This window comes from Ascaphus truei, chromosome 6 (genome assembly GCF_040206685.1).
Source record: "Ascaphus truei isolate aAscTru1 chromosome 6, aAscTru1.hap1, whole genome shotgun sequence".
In the NCBI taxonomy this organism is placed as follows: domain Eukaryota; kingdom Metazoa; phylum Chordata; class Amphibia; order Anura; family Ascaphidae; genus Ascaphus; species Ascaphus truei.
This window is the reverse complement of record NC_134488.1, coordinates 120,922,391-120,936,742: the sequence shown is the minus strand read 5'-3', so window position 1 is coordinate 120,936,742 and position 14,352 is coordinate 120,922,391. Positions and strand designations below refer to the sequence as shown.

At 47.9% G+C, this 14,352-nt stretch overlaps 1 protein-coding gene across 3 annotated transcripts; it reads right to left on the bottom strand.

Annotated features, from left to right (window-relative positions):
* Positions 1–372: 372 nt before the first annotated feature.
* UPK1A (uroplakin 1A) lies at positions 373–9,487 on the bottom strand. Of its 3 annotated transcripts, none has more exons than XM_075606116.1 (8): positions 9,366–9,487; positions 7,122–7,212; positions 3,726–3,926; positions 3,457–3,531; positions 3,261–3,368; positions 1,723–1,902; positions 1,373–1,456; positions 373–763 (listed from the first exon to the last, which is right to left on the bottom strand). In XM_075606116.1, exons 2-8 carry the CDS (start codon positions 7,182–7,184, stop codon positions 719–721), a joined length of 756 nt encoding a protein of 251 aa, XP_075462231.1. In that variant the 5' UTR covers positions 7,185–7,212; positions 9,366–9,487; the 3' UTR covers positions 373–718. The 3 variants fall into 3 exon arrangements, with proteins under 3 accessions (XP_075462231.1, XP_075462232.1, XP_075462233.1); XM_075606117.1 differs by having other exon boundaries at positions 9,343–9,422; XM_075606118.1 differs by lacking the exon at positions 9,366–9,487 and adding an exon at positions 9,200–9,313.
* Between the last annotated feature and the right edge of the window lie 4,865 nt (positions 9,488–14,352).

The window sequence follows — 14,352 nt, the reverse complement described above, 5'->3', positions numbered from 1 at the left end:
TGAGCTTCTTGAGGACTGGAGTTGAGAAGCCTTGGCCAATACATGGGCAAATGTGTCTACACAAGAGATCTGTATTGTGCTCTCCGTCTCAAAAAGTCTTAAGTCTTTCTGGTTTAAGAAGAAACATTTATTTCATAAGAGGCAAACACACACAAACATACAGAAATGTCCTCACGGGATGGGTGGGAGTGGGAAGAGCGACCGGCTTCGTGGAATTACTTTTGGCTTTCGGCTCCCCAACACAACCAAAATCTCTAAAACACATATAAATAGTTTGCCCTTGTAGAAGTGGGGACGGGTGGGCGTGGGTATCAATTAGGGGCTTTTATAATCTATTATAAGAAAGGATTGTAAAAGTAATATGTACGCGTGTGAAATCAGGGGAGTACTTTATTGCAATTAAACAGAATAGGGGTAAACTATACAGTAAAAACAGAACAGCCTGCACGTTCTGTGCAAACATACAACCTGTCCACTCCACACCAGTAGACAAGTATTGGATGGAACACAAGTGTGGGTACTGTCCATTTCAATGGAGCACTTCATATCCTCAAAGTAATGGGGGAGAAATGAGCCATCAGTAAGCTCCTGAGGTCCTTATTGTCAGATGACAGGGAGAAGCGACAAGTCCCAAATATTCCAAGGCAGATTTCATCCCTCCCGAAGCCTCACCGGATGCAACTCTGGTGTCGGTTAAGGAGTTGAAATGGTCACCGCCTCACAGGGTTGCGTAGTGATACATGGTCAATAACATCACCAGCATCTAGAAGGGAAAGCACAGAGATTATACATATGCGGATGGCATCCGTGTGTTTGGCGTGACCTCTTCTGCTGAGGGATAATGGAATAACTGCGTGTATTATACTCCTGAATATAAGAGGAAATCTGAAGCGTCTCTGTATTGGACCACTACAGACAAGACAAGAGCACCAATCCCCATCCTTAAAAATAGTGTTGGGGACAATCCATGCACAACACATTAACAGCCAAAATTAACCAAACCACAGTGCTTTACCATACCTCTGAGAGACCAGGCGTAGCACTATTTAGTAAGCCTTGACCCAAACAGACATGCCCTGCAGTGGTCAACAGGTAATGGTAGGGGTGTTACACCAACTCCTTTTCTTGGTTGCCCAAACTAGCCTTACCCAAAGGTTTAATCCATTTAATCCTCACCCTCATTTTTTCCCTGTGAAGTCATTTGGACACATGAAACATAATATACAGCTATGAGAAATAAATAGGCTCTTTTTCATTTAAAATACGGAGCCACCCCTGTGAAAAACCATTGCAAAAAGATGTGCATCCTTGCAATCTCTTTCATACTACCGTCCCTCCCCCTTCAGATTCCCCCCCCCCTACCCCAACATACCGTCCACATGAGGATAGCAAATCCAAACCAAGAGATGCCCCAAGTGTAGCTGTTAATAGCATGTCCAATGTGAGCAATGCAGCCCTGAAAGAAAGACGGGTTAATTATAACAGACTGTTCTATAGACCAGCTAAATATAGGCATGAGAGTCCAGTATGAGGTACAGGCCAGGATTGTACAGGCCAGGATTGTACAGGCCAGGATTGTACATCTTTCTTTACAGTACAAGATAGTCCGTTTTCTAAATGTCTCCCCTCTACCAAGAACCTGGTACCTTGTATGCATATATGAAGTATAACTCCTGTTGTACACAATTAAAAAGGTGCTGCGCATATTATACCAAGTGTTACCTTATTGTTGATATAAGATGGGTGTCCAACACGACAGCCCTCCTGGTTGATGTACTGGAAGTTGGCATCTCTCTTGCAGCACAGGAATGGCCAGGGGGCGATTGCCTCTTTGTACTGGTGCCGGAAAGTGGAGTCGTACTTAATCCAGTCTAGAGAGTTGTCCACTCCACAGCATTGTTTCTGCGAGAAAGAATCACGTTGTACAAACAGGACGCCCGCACCGCTGGCCCCTCTGGCATTGATGGGGTTCACCAAGCCTAGCCCCAAGGACTGCAGCGCACAGCAACCGCCATCACTCCCATCTGCCACTGGCAGCACACATGACTATTACACCAGCAGCATCTATTATCAGTGGCCTAGGACAGAGTCCTGAATCTGTCACCAATGTGACACTACCATCTAGAGAGCAGCACCTGTCCTACTTCTGTTCATCAACGTTCCCCTGAATGTGTTAAAATATTTGCCCTACCAGGGAAAGAGCAAAAATACCGTTTGGTTACTTAGCAGGACGAAAAGATGCAGAATTGTCCTAATTTCCACTAAACTAATGCAAAACTGTAGACAACAGATGACAGAGAAGCCCAATGCTACATCCAATATGACAGAAATACACAGTAAAATACTTATATATTCTCTTGAAAAAGGGTCATTTAGTTTAACCCTTTAGCCAAAGCATCGTAAGCCTGAAAGCCACATCACGGCAGACCCAGTTTGCAGGTCCTGACACTACCAGATAAAATACTAATATACCTCTATTAGAATTAAAATTCTCATGTACCTCTATTAGGAGGAAGAAAGACCAACATTGGATCTAGATTCAGTAGAATGAAAAAGGCCTGCTGATGGGAAGTGGGGAGGGGCGGGCTTAAACCCTGGGAAGGAGGAGCCACTAACCTCCAACAGCTGAAAACATTCTACTGGATATAGATCCAATGTTGGTCTTTCTCCCTCCTAATAGAGGTACATGAGAATTTTAATAGAGGTATATTAGTATTTTATCTGGAAGTGTTGGGACCTGCAAACTGGGTCTGCCTTGTCGTGGCTCACAGGCTTACAATGCTTTGGACAAAGGGTTAAACTAAATGACCCTTTTTCAAGAGAATATATAAGTATTTTACTGTGTATTTTTGTCATATTGGATGTAGCATTGGGCTTCTCTGTCGCTTGTTGTATACATTTGCCACGCTCGGTAGCTCTCCTTTTTGACACTTATAAACATATATTATTTTGTGGGGGCTTAGAGGTTCCTAAAATGAGCTTGCTGGGGTTCTGCGTGTTTGTTAATGCAAAACTGCACACATTTGTAACATTGAATCAAGGTTTGCAAAATGTGGCATAAACACAAGTATTTTTACATTACCACCAACCCCAACATTTGAAATATCCAAAATTCACAATGAACTTGGATGTTCCCCACATCTAGAATGGACGAATTTCCGCATCCTTCACTCCGGGAGAGTACAAAGCGCCATATTCCCAGGTGTAGGACGTTGGTAGCACGGGCTATTTCCCCACCGCTGGCTGGTCCTGTACCTCACCTCTAACATGACGGTGTTCCACAGCATAGTGATCTCCTTGCCCTGAGACGTGGTGTTGTCCGTGTAATAATCCAGCATCTGCTTCTTTATCACATTGGAGTTTATCATCTGAGGAGACAAGAGCCCAAAGCAACGTGTGAGCAGGCACTCAATGTCACAGCGACCTTCCCACCCGCCCAATGCACACCATACTCACATAGTCCCTGTGGGTGAAGGATGTGATGCAGGATGCACACTCAAATATATACACAATCATCATCAGCACCAGGTACTGTGGGGGAGGAGACCAAGCATCAGAAACTGCAAGTGTCACTGTCCAGACGCCAAGTCAACTAACCAAACGGTTTAACCCCTTCACTGCCAGAGGGGCCTGAAATATGGCAAATGAATGCTTTCTGGCAGCAAACGGGTTAAGCCTACTTGGGGGGGGGGGGCTTGCCAACGCATTAAAGAGACTTCGCTCACCGTCATTAACATGGTGCGGCTGCTCCTGAGCGCCGAGAGTATGCCGTAAAAAGCCAGGATGAAGAAGGCAAAGCCACAGAATATGGCAATCCAGCCCCCGGCAAACACGTCGTCCTTCCCAGTTACCCCTAGAAAGGGGTACACCTTGTACGGGTCCGTGGTAGCCCAGATCGTTTCAGCAAAGAGGGCGAGTCCAGACATCTGGAATGGAAAAAACACCAGTTATGGCTGGAAAACCCCAACCTGGGTGTTAGTTACTAAAGTAAACAAGGAGGTAACAAGGAGAGTAGAGTTGAAGCTCCATCCTGTGGTGACACTGGCAGTAGTGTCATGGGAGGTATAACAGGTCAGGAGCAGAGGATTCTGGGGGTGAGTTCCAGCATGGAAGAGAGGCACTTGAGAGTAGAGTTAGGGAAGATGTTCCCCAGAGTATAGCATAGATCATGCCCCTCCCTTTTGTTGTGTTTCAGATAAGGTCAGTGTCACTTCAGAAAGGATCCAATAGTATGGCCAAAAGAGAGGAGAGCATGTCCCAGTAATGGGAATGCAGACATGCCTCTGTGGGCCAAGCAGAAGTGCCCCACAGATGCCTGGGGATAAGCCCTATTCGCGGATCCCTATCCGCAGTTTTCAGTACCCCTGAGGAACTGCAGTTCCAAAGCCGGGTTGGAAAGTAACAATAACGTTGCACGGAACAGAATCTCAGCATGGGCCCCCAGCGAAGACCCTCATCAAGAGTGATCAATGAATGAAAGAAATGGACAAGTGCAACTATGTCAATCTACATGCACTGTGACTGCAGTGTTCCCAGGCCTGGGAACATAAAGATTGAAGTTTTACTATAGAAGCTCCTGATGCCCATCCTGTCCATCACCCAGCCAACAACGGAGAGCAAGGTAAATCAATGCAGATGTTTCCTACGCCACTACACTCATATAATCTCCCTACTGAGCAGAGCCGGGCAGGGAGGGCTACATGGCTATACCCAAAGGCGAACAAAAGCCAGACATTGGAATATTATACCTTAGCTGTACCCAAACATATATTCCTAGGACATTAACGATGAGACCTACAGCTAGACACCTTGCCAGACATATCAAAATCACACACATGGACCGCAAGGATGTCCAGAAACTAGACACCCCATTTAAAAACCCCTACGGGACTCACTCATTTGGAGCAAATACCATGAAATCACTTTGCGTCCAGAGATCTGTTGTATATGGCTGGTAACAGCCTGCAGACCCCACTGGTAGTGAATGGGTTAAAGGTCACTTCATCGCGGCTTAGGGAATTAATGTATTGTTAGAGACTCAACCCTGATCACTGTAACCTTGGAATTGCTTCAGCTTTGTTTAGGTGCGAGAGTGACTACTCCTTACGCGAATGACACAGAAACTACCATTTGATTCCAATGGTGGTTTTCTAAGCCTGCATCGTAAGTTACTGAACCAGGGGTGGCCAACTCCAGTCCTCAAGCGCCACTAACAGATCAGGTTTTAAGGATATCCCTGCTTCAGCACAGATGGCTCAATCAGAATGACAGCCACTGATTGAGCCACCTGTACTGAAGCAGGGATAACCCCAAGACCTGGCTTTTTGACGGCCCTTGACTGGAGTTGGCCACCCCTGCCTAAATTCTAAAGTCATTGTTACATTACCAAGTGCCTTCAATTTCCAACTTTCTTATATCTTACATAAAAAAATCAGTTTAGTGCACACCACCTGAAATAGGTAACTCACAACAACCCCCACCCCACAAAAATCTCCATGCATAAACATTTCCCCGCTCCCACCCCAGAACGTTTTGCTGAGAGGATTCCAGATTGACCAGAAAAGTCACATTCCTCAAACCATTACACCAACAGGTCCTTTTCCTTCTTCTGATGCTATTTCTTAACCCCTCTGCTGCCAAACACATTTACTTCACCTGCAGCAACAAAAAGGGGCTCCCCTCAAATACAAAACCCTAGTGACCGACACCCATGTTTGCCAGGTTCAGGAGAAGGTAGTGCAGAGTTTTCGGCTCGTATCCTATTAGATTTCCCCAAAAGGTAACGGAGCTACGGAGAAAGAACACAGAACCGGTTGGTCTCATCCATGGTATCAACCAGCCCAGAGTTTCAGGGTATGAACGTTTGTAGGTTTTCAGGGTCAAATACTTCTGCATTAGAACGGAATTAAATGGAAACCAAGTTTGAAAACATAACTAGAGTCAACACCAGTAACGTTGAGCGAGACCAGGGATGGTGGCGACCCCTTACCATGAAGCCACAAAATATGGTATGAATGTACCAGCTCTGCGTGTCCTATGTACTACAGCTCCTGAGGATTCAGGAATAGTACTGACCATCAGAGATGGCAGAAACCCCTTCCCCAGTCAGCACTGTGCACCGTAACCCATACATTGTGGGAACAAAACGCCACAGGTCACATGCAAACCTGTATTATACATACAATATTTTATATATAAAAATGGACAGGAACAGGCTGCACGTGCATTACAAAATACATGTGCTGAATTTTATATACGGCAAACAGTGTTTTACCAATGAAGCGATCACAAAATTATTTCAAGTGGCAGACGCTCCTTATTACCAACTACATACCGTGCTCATGGTGCATGGTATATCGCTCAGGAAATTACTTGTACAGATCCCACAATGATCCCTATTAATGGAACAGATGGCCATTTAATTCCCTTTAGGTCAATGTGTTGCTGAGCCGTCTGGCTGAAAAGGGGTCCATCACTATATCTAGGCAGAAACACACACACACTGTTCATCAGATCTGTAGTTTAAAGCAGCAAGATCCCCCCACACAACACAAACAAAAACATTTTTTGTCCATGTTGAAATATGCAGAATTTCTTTATATATCGCAGCATATTTATTTTCAGTGGAGTCTGTTATGCCTGAAGTGAGGTATGAGCCAATACACATTAAAGCCAACCGCAAAACCATTACTATGAGAGACCAGCAACCAGGACAAGCAGGTGTCCCCGGAGCTCCACAGCATGGAATCAAGGAAAGAATCGCAGTAGACATCATAAGGCTTCTTCAACAGCGTCGCCTACAAATTGTTTTGTAATGGACAGGGCCTTTAACAAATTCAGTGTTAGAGGGAGCCTTCCCATCACTGAAGGGGTTAAGAAAAAGACGAGGTAGTCGAACAGAAGCAACCTGCCATGCTTTCTAGAGATTACTGCCAAAAAGTCTTCTGGGAACACACACTGTCTCCGGCTGATGGGACGGCACCGTCACCAGGTCTCAGGTTAATCTACTACTGTTCAATCGGCCCTGGACTCACCTGGAAAGGTGGATCTCTCTCTCTCCATTTCCCTGTTGCACAGTTCTGGAAACATCCCGCCACTCAACCGTAAACTAGTCTACTCACCATGATTACGATGTTCCCGAAAACAATGAGCCCCACGAGGGCAGCAGACCCTTTTCCTGCCATCCTGTGACCCGCGCAGTGTAACCGAGATCTGGAAGGAGAAAGTTCAATTCTTTTTAACCTACTGAATTTGCCCAATCATTAATTCACTTTGGCACTATGAAAGACTCACCCTTTAATCCCAACACAACGCACGGCTGCCCGCACTGGCAGTGAATACTGCACAGGTAATGAGGGATACCTGGCAGCATTTCTCTGTTTTTATAGGCGTTTAAGCTTTGCATTTTATGTGATGTCAAAAAAAAATACACAAAACCCAGACTTTTCTGTTAATTTGTAGCCGTCATTATTAAAATTTCAATAAGGATTTACTTCAAACATTTTTCCCACTATACACACCAAAACACTAAAGCAAAGATCCCCTTACCTCCCTCCCACTGAACTCCCCTTACCAACCTGCCAGCCTCCCACTGAACTCCCCTTACCAACCTGCCAGCCTCCCACTAAACTCCCCTTACCAACCTGCCTGCCTCCCACTGAACTCCCCTTATCAACCTGCCTGCCTCCCACTGAACTCCCCTTACCAACCTGCCAGCCTCCCACTGAACACCCCTTACCAACCTCCCACCGAACTCCCCTTACCAACCTGCCTGCCTCCCACTGAACTCCCCTTACCAACCTGCCTGCCTCCCACTGAACGCCCCTTACAAACCTGCCTGCCTCCCACTGAACGCCCCTTACCAACCTGCCTCCCTCCCACTGAACTCCCCTTACCAACCTGCCTGCCTCCCACTGACGCCCCTTACCAACCTGCCTGCCTCCCACTGACGCCCCTTACCAACCTGCCTCCCTCCCACTGAACTCCCCTTACCAACCTGCCAGCCTCCCACTGAACTCCCCTTACCAACCTCCCACTGAACTCCCCTTACCAACCTGCCTGCCTCCCACTGAACTCCCCTTACCAACCTGCCTGCCTCCCACTGAACGCCCCTTACCAACCTGCCTCCCTCCCACTGAACTCCCCTTACCAACCTGCCTGCCTCCCACTGAACGCCCCTTACCAACCTGCCTGCCTCCCACTGAACGCCCCTTACCAACCTGCCTCCCTCCCACTGAACTCCCCTTACCAACCTGCCTCCCTCCCACTGAACTCCCCTTACCAACCTGCCTGCCTCCCACTGACGCCCCTTACCAACCTGCCTGCCTCCCACTGACGCCCCTTACCAACCTGCCTGCCTCCCACTGAACGCCCCTTACCAACCTGCCTCCCTCCCACTGGACTCCCCTTACCAACCTGCCTGCCTCCCACTGAACTCCCCTTACCAACCTGCCTGCCTCCCACTGAACTCCCCTTACCAACCTGCCAGCCTCCCACTGAACTCCCCTTACCAACCTGCCTGCCTCCCACTGAACACCCGCTACCAACCTGCCTCCCTCCCACTGAACTCCCCTTACCAACCTGCCTGCCTCCCACTGAACTCCCCTTACCAACCTCCCACTGAACGCCCCTTACCAACCTGCCAGCCTCCCACTGAACTCCCCTTACCAACCTCCCACTGAACTCCCCTTACCAACCTGCCTGCCTCCCACTGAACGCCCCTTACCAACCTGCCTCCCTCCCACTGAACTCCCCTTACCAACCTGCCTGCCTCCCACTGAACTCCCCTTACCAACCTGCCTGCCTCCCACTGAACGCCCCTTACCAACCTGCCTGCCTCCCACTGAACGCCCCTTACCAACCTGCCTGCCTCCCACTGAACGCCCCTTACCAACCTTCCATTGTACTCCCCTAACCTCCCTGCCTCCCACTATACTCCACTTACCTACCTGCCTTCCTCCCACTGTACTCATTACCTGCCTGCCCCCCACTGTACTCCCCTTACCTCCCTACCCTTGCACTCCCCTTACCTACCTATACCCATGCAGTGGTGTCTGGCATGAAATAGGGTGCTGAAGCAACAAATAAAATATAGAGCCAAACAACCGCTTTAAATAGAGAAATGCTGTAAAAAAAAAAAAAAACATTTCTGCCAGAAAGTGCAGCCCTACGGCCCCATTTCTTATAACCTAATAATCACCATGTGGAGTCTCTGGTAGTTCTTCCAAAAATGTGCCCAAGCTCAGCTCCTCACAACAATACCCCCCCAACCTATAAGTCCAGTTCTCCATATTGCATCCATATAACCCCAATATCCCAAACAGCTAGCTCCCACACACACACCTGTGCAGCTCTCCCACACACACCTGTCCTCTCAGCCTGAGCCCAGGTGAAGTATTAGTTGCCCCTCCCTCCTCACAGATACCTATAGACTCTGCTGGTGGCAGAAAGACCTGGCCATCCGGATTCACTTGGAATGGAGTCTGTGTATAAACAGACTGTGCTGCAGGGCGGGGTGGGGTGAATTTAGGCACAGACCCACTGTGCTGCTGAAGACAATTGAGGGAGGGGACACAGCGATACTATTATGATGAGCCTTATTTCCTTAAATAAACAGAGCCCTGTACTGACAGGGACCTGCAGTGACAGACAGACTGACTATGCTGAGATACATTCCCAGTTGGGATCTCCGGTCAAATTGACCTGTTGCATTATAAATAAATGTTGCATCTGACTTCTTCATTCCGACCATGTAACGCTGAGTCCATCTCACATAAGGAGATCCGCCAAATGATTTATTTATAAAAATGTGTTACCAGGAAGTGATACATTGAGAGTTACCTCTCGTTTTCAAGTATGTCCTGGGCACAGAGTTAAATTACAAATAATACATGGTTACAAATACAGTTACATAAGTGAGCAGGGTTATACATTATATACAAGACATTGCATGCACAGTTAGAGATAATATATATTATGGGCGAATATAACAGTTACAGACCAGTTTAAAATGTGAGACAGCTTTAGTTTTGAAAGAACTTAAGCTGGTGGTGGATATGAGAGTCTCTGGTAGGTTGTTCCAGTTTTGGGGTGCACGGAAGGAGAAGGAGGAACGTCCGGATACTTTGTTGAGCCTTGGGACCATGAACAGTCTTTTGGAGTCTGATTTCAGGTGATAGGTGCTGCATGTGGTAGGGGTGAGGAGCTTGTTCAGGTAGCTGGGTCGCTTGCCCATAAAGAATTTAAAGGCAAGACAGGAAAGGTGAACTTTGCCCCTAGACTCAAGTGATGACCAATCTAGTTCTTTGAGCATTTCGCAGTGATGTGTGTTGTAATTGCATTGGAGAACAAAACGGCATATTGAATTGTAGAGGGTGTCAAGTTTGCTAAGGTGGGTTTGGGGTGCCGAGCCGTATACTATGTCTCCATAATCGATAATTGGCATTAGCATCTGCTGTGCGATACGCTTTCTGACCAGCGGGCTTAGGGAGGATTTGTTCCTGTAAAGTACCCCTAGTTTGGCATAGGTTTTGGATGATTGCTGGAGTTCTCCAGTAATAACTGCCGATGACCCCACTGTCCAATACCAATGTGCTCTCCAATAGAGAAAGCTCTGTTATATTACAAGCCCATCGATTAATATTGTGGGATTACGGGCTATGAGTCGGCACCACACAAAATCAACCCAAGTGCCGTGTCACCCCAGGAGACATTGCGCCTCCCGCTCCCAGACCCGCCCCCGACACGCCCACGGACGGCGCACTGTGTAAGGCCTCAGCGCGCCTCCGCCTGGATAAAATCACTATGTCCCAGGCCAAACTCTGGCGGCCCGCCATCGCGTACCATCATCTCCCCCCGCCTGCCTCTATAACCACCCTGTCCCACAGGTAGGCATGGAGGAGGAGGAGGGGGTGAGAGCAGAAGAGGAGAAAGGTGAAGAGAGATGAGCAGAGATGATGAGGAGAGATGATGAGGAGGGATGAGGAGAGATGATGAGGAGGGATGATGAAGAGAGATGATGAGGAGGAGATGGGGGGGATATAGCTGAGGAGAGATGATGAGGAGGGATGATGAGGAGGAGAAGCAGAGAGCTTGAGAAGGGGGAGAGAGCTGGAGGAGGGGGAGAGAGCTGGAAGAGGGGAGAAAGCTAGAGGAGGGGTACAGACCTAAGGATGGATGATGAGGAGAGATATCCTCCCATTTAAATCGAATCTGTGGAATAGGTTCACTTATAATGGGGCCCTGAAACGTATTTTTTGCCCGGGGGCCTGCGCATGTCTCGCTATTCCACTGTCCCTTCATCATCACCCATCACCCCCTGTCTGTCTACCCATCATCATCCATCACCCACTGAACATCCCTCCATTATCACCCATCACCCCCTGCCTGTCTCCCCATCACCCCTTGCACAGCCCCCATCATATTCCATTACCCACTGTACATCTCTCCAAGGTCACACATTATCCCGTTCATTCCCTATCACCCCTTGCACATCCCCAAATCATCACCCATCAACCCCATGCCCTTCCTCCATTATGTCCCATCACCCCCGCTCACCCCCCTCATTCATTCCCTAACACTTTCTACACATGCATTCAACAATCCCCTGCACATTCCATTAAAACCACCTGCACATCCCCCCACCCCTGCTCCTCACCTGAAACTACCTCCCCATCACCATCCATCACACCATGCACATGCCCCTACTCACCATTCATCACCCCGTGTACCTCCACCTGTCATTACCTTCTACACATCTCCTCCATCATTCCCCCCGCATTAATGTCTTATCTCCCCCTGTACACGCCATTCACTCCCTCTGCACACCCCATCATGCCCATCACCCGTTGCATATCCCACTATAATCCCCCATCACTTCCCCCATCATCTCCCATCATCCCTTGCTCATCCCCCCGCAATAATCCCCATCACTTTATACACATACAGTCAACAATCCCCTGCACATCCTGTTAATTCCCCCTGAACACCACATCATCCCCCCATTGACCCCTGCTCATCACCCCAAATACCCCCTGTACATCACCCATTGTATGCCCCCCACCATCACTAATTACCCCCTACCCATCCCTCATTATCCCAATACACCATCACACCCTGCACACCCACAATGGTCCCATATCACCCACTGCACAACCCTCCATGAAAACGTGTAGGGGTGCTAATATAAAAGTTGGGGTGCTGTGTAGATCTCTGCCAGGGAAACGTATAACCAATGTTCCACCTGCTTCCACATGAGAAAGGGTTGGTCCAGGTACAGGTCACAGCACTGTGTAGCAGTGCAAGGGTTAATCGTCCCCCCTTCCCACTGTGAGAATGGAATCCCCCCAAACCTGTCCCGCAGCCTGCATTCTGTGCATTGCTTTATCTTTATCTCTTGGTTTCCGTAGCTGTAGGAATGAGAGGAATGTGGACAGGTGTCTCCCTGTGGGAGGGTGGGGGAGAGACCAAGCCAACCCCAAACCCAAATGTACACACACACACACAGTGTGGGGGCTCTGGGGCCCGGTGGCTGGAGCATGCACTGAGGAATGAAGAAGCTGCTTCTGGTGCACAAGGTGACCTTGGACAGTCACTTACTCTCCTCTCTGTGCCTCGGGGTCTCTCTCGCTGATCTCAGTAATCTGCTGGGGTGCTCTTTGATTATAATATACTGTATTTGTCTGTACACATAGGTATGCGCTGGTATAAAGTCTCACTCGGTGGTCAAAGAGGCCCTTGATCCTTTCACTGTCAGAAGCCAGAGACCAAATATGGTTTGGGTCAGGGGTGGTAAACTTCAGTCCTCACGGGCCACCAACAGGTCAGATTTTCAGGATATCCCTGCTTCAGCACAGGTAGCTCAATCAGTGGCTCAGTCTTCGACAGAGCCACTGATTGAGCCACTTGTGCTGAAGCAGAGATAGCCTGAAAACCTGACATGCTGGTTGCCCTTGGGGACAGAAGCTGACCACCCCTGCTTTCTGTATTTACGGCCAGTATGGTAAATATGCGGGCCTTTCTCCATCAACAATTCCATGCACAAGCCCTATTATTCTATCCATAAATTGAATGTACATATAAGAAGTGTTTTTAGGTGCTTGTTCAGGCTTTATTGACACTTTTCTACCTCCCACCCCTTCCCAATAGCAACCCGTGACCCATCATCTCTCACTTATAGGGCGTCAGTCTCACAGGTCTCTGTCCCATACAGTAAGTAGCCACCAGCCCATCGTTAACAAGGAAACATCCATACCAGTGAATAGAGATTGCTGCTTTGATACGTGCGTGTTAACTACTCCCCGTATTCGCACTCTGTGAAGTCAGTACTCCAGTAACATGTTATTTGGGGGGGAGGGGCAGAAACCCCCAAATCCTATTGTTGTGGATCCTTGGAAGCGAACATCTCAGCGGCTTTCACGTTGTGCACCAGATCCTGAGCCTAAAAACTATGATATTTGTACATAACAATTCTTAATGAAACACTTGGCAATATATAACACACCGGGCGCCCGCTGCGGTTCGCACAGTGGTTCCTTCTAAACCCCATGCTTCTTATCTGCGGAAAATCTGTATGGGCAAGAAAAATAGAAAAATACAATGCAATGCACTACTAAAAACCAAAGAGGGGGATTCCAAAGGTACAATTTGAAAATCATGGCCCCCTGGTTAAAAGGGAGGTAGAGCAATCTCCCTGCGCGTTTCGCGCTCACCAGCCCTTGATCAAGGAGGGAAAATGTGTATGTGTCCAAAGGTTTCATTTGAGTCTTTAACAATTGCATGTTACCTGCACATGTGACCTGCACATGTAACCTGCACGTGTGCTCCACATTGAGGATTGAAACAGATTTCTTTTTGAAAGAATGGTGTCTGTCGACATTCTTTAAGTAGCAAAGCGATCGCAGGCGAAACTCCCTGTGAGCAGGGGGGGGGGGGGCGGGAGTGTACCGCGCGCCCCAGAGCTACGGGAGATCTGTGAGCAGAGTGTTCCGTTGCATTCCAATTCCCTGTAGGAATAGGGGTTTGGGGGTTGGAATACAGAGAAAGCATTCAGCCCTATAACACGTCTCCACCTCTTTTAACAGTACATTCTCTGTTTGACACATTATGCTTGGGTGACCTCTCTGGCAGTGAAAGGGTTAAAGAGTGAGTCCTTCCGAGGCCCCAAGTGTATTAATGGTTGTGACATGTTCAGAATGTTGGAAGTAGAATATTTTTGTTAAAGATAATGATCTGTGTGATGATAGATTGGGATCTGGCATCTTTGTACAAAAGTTAAGTAAAGTGGAGTTTTTTTGTTTGTTTTTAATCCCTGGTGCGCTGTCCTTTTTCTATCTGATCTGAACTATTTATGGC

Coding starts and splice junctions, on each gene's coding strand:
- UPK1A (XM_075606116.1), bottom strand. CDS start 7,184: ATGGCAGGAAAAGGGTCTGCTGCCCTCGTGGGGCTCATTGTTTTCGGG. Junction 3,927..7,121: donor TCGGGAACATCGTAATCATG/GTGAGTAGACTA, acceptor TTTCCATTCCAG/ATGTCTGGACTCGCCCTCTT. Junction 3,369..3,456: donor CCTTCACCCACAGGGACTAT/GTGAGTATGGTG, acceptor TTGTCTCCTCAG/ATGATAAACTCCAATGTGAT.